Here is a 2582-nt window from a genome sequence, read left to right as displayed (position 1 = left end):
GTGAAATTTTATTATTTTKTTCAAAGTGAAATTTTTATATAATAAGTAATTTTTTTTTGTTTTTAATTATCATTTGTTATTACAAAAGATATAACAGAGATACTTTATGCTCCTCTTTGTAAAATAATTATTAGTGTAGTTGTGCAGCTGTCTAAATAACTGTGTCCTTTAAGTGGATCGGTACGTGTTCGATCGCGATTTACTCACACAAAATCCTATTTACCTCGTGTCGCACATATCCGCTTTTTTTATAACGAAAGCAAAATGGATTTGTAGTTCGTGTATGGTGAAACGATTTCCTACAATTCGGATACACATGTGTGTTGTGTATGGCAACTTTTAAGAATGTATGATTTTTTAATTCAAGAGATGTCGCTTGAAGACTTTCGCACTCTATGTGTTAGCACATTAGCATCGAAATTTAGCGATTTTTCAGTTGAAAAACATCGATGTTCGCACATCCATAGATATCGTCGAGCACGTGTAAATGGCATTGAGTAGCTAGCGCGTGTACCGAATTGAGAAATGTTTCGAAGGCAGTCGCGGTTGAGGCGGGAATTTCTTTTAAGAAAATCTCAGAAAACTCGTCTTGAAAAAACGATTTCCAAAAATGTATCTTTTTATTCAGAAAATTTGGAGCTAAAATGTAATCAATCCCATAACAATTTCGGTAAGTTCTAATTTGCGTACATGCTGGGATTTAGAATTAGAGTACCGTCCTAATATTTCGCAATTAAAATGTGTGTAAATATAGAGTGGGTCCTCTAAATCTAGAAAATATGTATATATATATACATTTGCCGCTGACTTATGGTCTTAGAGCTGTCTCTTATACACATCTGAATTAGAGTACCGTCCTAATATTTCGCAATTAAAATGTGTGTAAATATAGAGTGGGTCCTCTAAATCTAGAAAATATGTATATATATATACATTTGCCGCTGACTTATGGTCTTAGAGATACTTTCATTTAACGTTCCAAAGTTTTAACTATTTGAGATGCTATTTGTCATAAATGTAGACACACAAATCTCTTGAAACTTTGAATGTGCAAAATTGTTTTTAAAGTATATTTATTTTCTTAAAAAATATACAATTAGTGTAAATTCTTGATATATACGAATGTATACAGTGTAATTAAATATATATTTATTAAAAACTGTGTGAAAAGTGGGTGGGTTTTTAGTATCGCGCYGGTTAATTTTGGCTCACCGTACCTAAACGAGAGAACCAAAAGGAAAACTTTAAACACGTATGTATGCTTAAATTATCGAACTTTGTTTTAAAGAATATTTTATAAAAATCGGTTCACAAATTTTTCCACAAATTCACTTTAAAAAATGCTATTTTTTTTTTTTTGTTTTTTTTTTGGCAAATTTCTAAATATATGCTAGTGTATTTACATCTGTTGTGCATTGTACCAAACCAATTATGGATACATTTTCACGCACATATATTATTTGTTTGTTAATTTCTTTGTAAATCTTTAAATAAAATACACCTTTTTCTGCATTGAGTTCAATAATGCGAAAAACCAAAATGWCTGCCTAATTTGAACTGTCAAATTACCGAGAAAGCACGAACAAAAGGGAATAAATTAAACMMACTTAGCAATAAATGTATGAAGTGAACGCGAAAAGCTAAAATACTGTGGATCGCGCAGCCGGTGTTGGACCGGCCAGGTCCAATTCTTTTAAAGCGCGGYCGAAGGCCGCCAGTACGGAAAGGAGTTCTACGCGAAAAAACCCTGAACAGCCCGGTGTTGACTCGACCAGGGTTATTTTTTTTGAAGGGCGGCCGATGCCCGCTAGTACGGGAAGGAATGAAATGCTAAAATACTGTGGAGGAAAATGTGTTCAATGCTAAAAATGTTGGCTGGGTTGCATTGGTTTCAGTTTGTATGGAAAAATGAGCAAAAACACTGATTTTTGGTGATTTTAAAAGGCCTCCCTACAGGTCCATAGGGGCTCTAGTGGGTCGAGAGGGGGCTTATTAAAAAGTTCGATCCTTCCTCTTTCCAATAAGGATCGGGAGGGGCGGTAGCCCGACTCTGTTTTTCTCCATAAACGGTACTTAACCGGCGCGATACTAAACAATCCCTGCGATTTAGAATAGCATCCCCGGATTTCGGGGTTAAAATGGGTATGTACGGATAGAGGAGGTCCTCCAGATCAATAATAYAATATATACTGTATGCAAAATCCATATTCGTACACCACGTATTTTATAGCAATTTTGCACATAAAAATATATTTTCAATTAATTATAAAAAAAGTTGTATGTTATTTAGGTATTAACGTATATATATTTAATTTTATTAATTAAATTTTTCTGAAAAAACTTCACATTTTTAAGCAAACTTAACATTTTCTGTAAAGCAAAGTTTCCGTATAAATGGAGGCACAATTTCGATTTTTTGGCGGCGCGATCTGAAGGTACCGTTGGAAAAAGGAAGTCCTCCTGCACTGGAATTCCGGTTTAAATCTTCCCCCTTACACTAACCGTTTAAAACTTATAAATCTCCCTACACTCGCTAGTCGTAGGGAAATACTTAGTATAATATTTCTTGTAAAACTCATCAA

The 2582-nt window shown here is 34.0% G+C and overlaps 1 protein-coding gene across 1 annotated transcript in view; it reads left to right on the top strand.

Moving 5' to 3' along the window:
* The first annotated feature begins 425 nt into the window (after positions 1-425).
* LOC108973191 (U3 small nucleolar ribonucleoprotein protein IMP4) overlaps positions 426-2582 on the top strand; it is a 15218-nt gene continuing 13061 nt past the window's right edge. The window contains exon 1 of the mRNA XM_018940260.1: positions 426-670. Within this exon, the coding sequence (XP_018795805.1) occupies positions 526-670 (145 nt within the window). The 5' untranslated portion in view covers positions 426-525. The remainder of the gene's footprint in view (positions 671-2582) is intronic.

Source organism: Bactrocera latifrons, unplaced genomic scaffold (genome assembly GCF_001853355.1).
Source record: "Bactrocera latifrons isolate USDA-ARS-PBARC rearing strain unplaced genomic scaffold, ASM185335v1 scaffold_468, whole genome shotgun sequence".
NCBI lineage: Eukaryota > Metazoa > Arthropoda > Insecta > Diptera > Tephritidae > Bactrocera > Bactrocera latifrons.
Note: the sequence above shows the minus strand (reverse complement) of the source record. Positions and strands in the feature narration are given on the sequence as shown.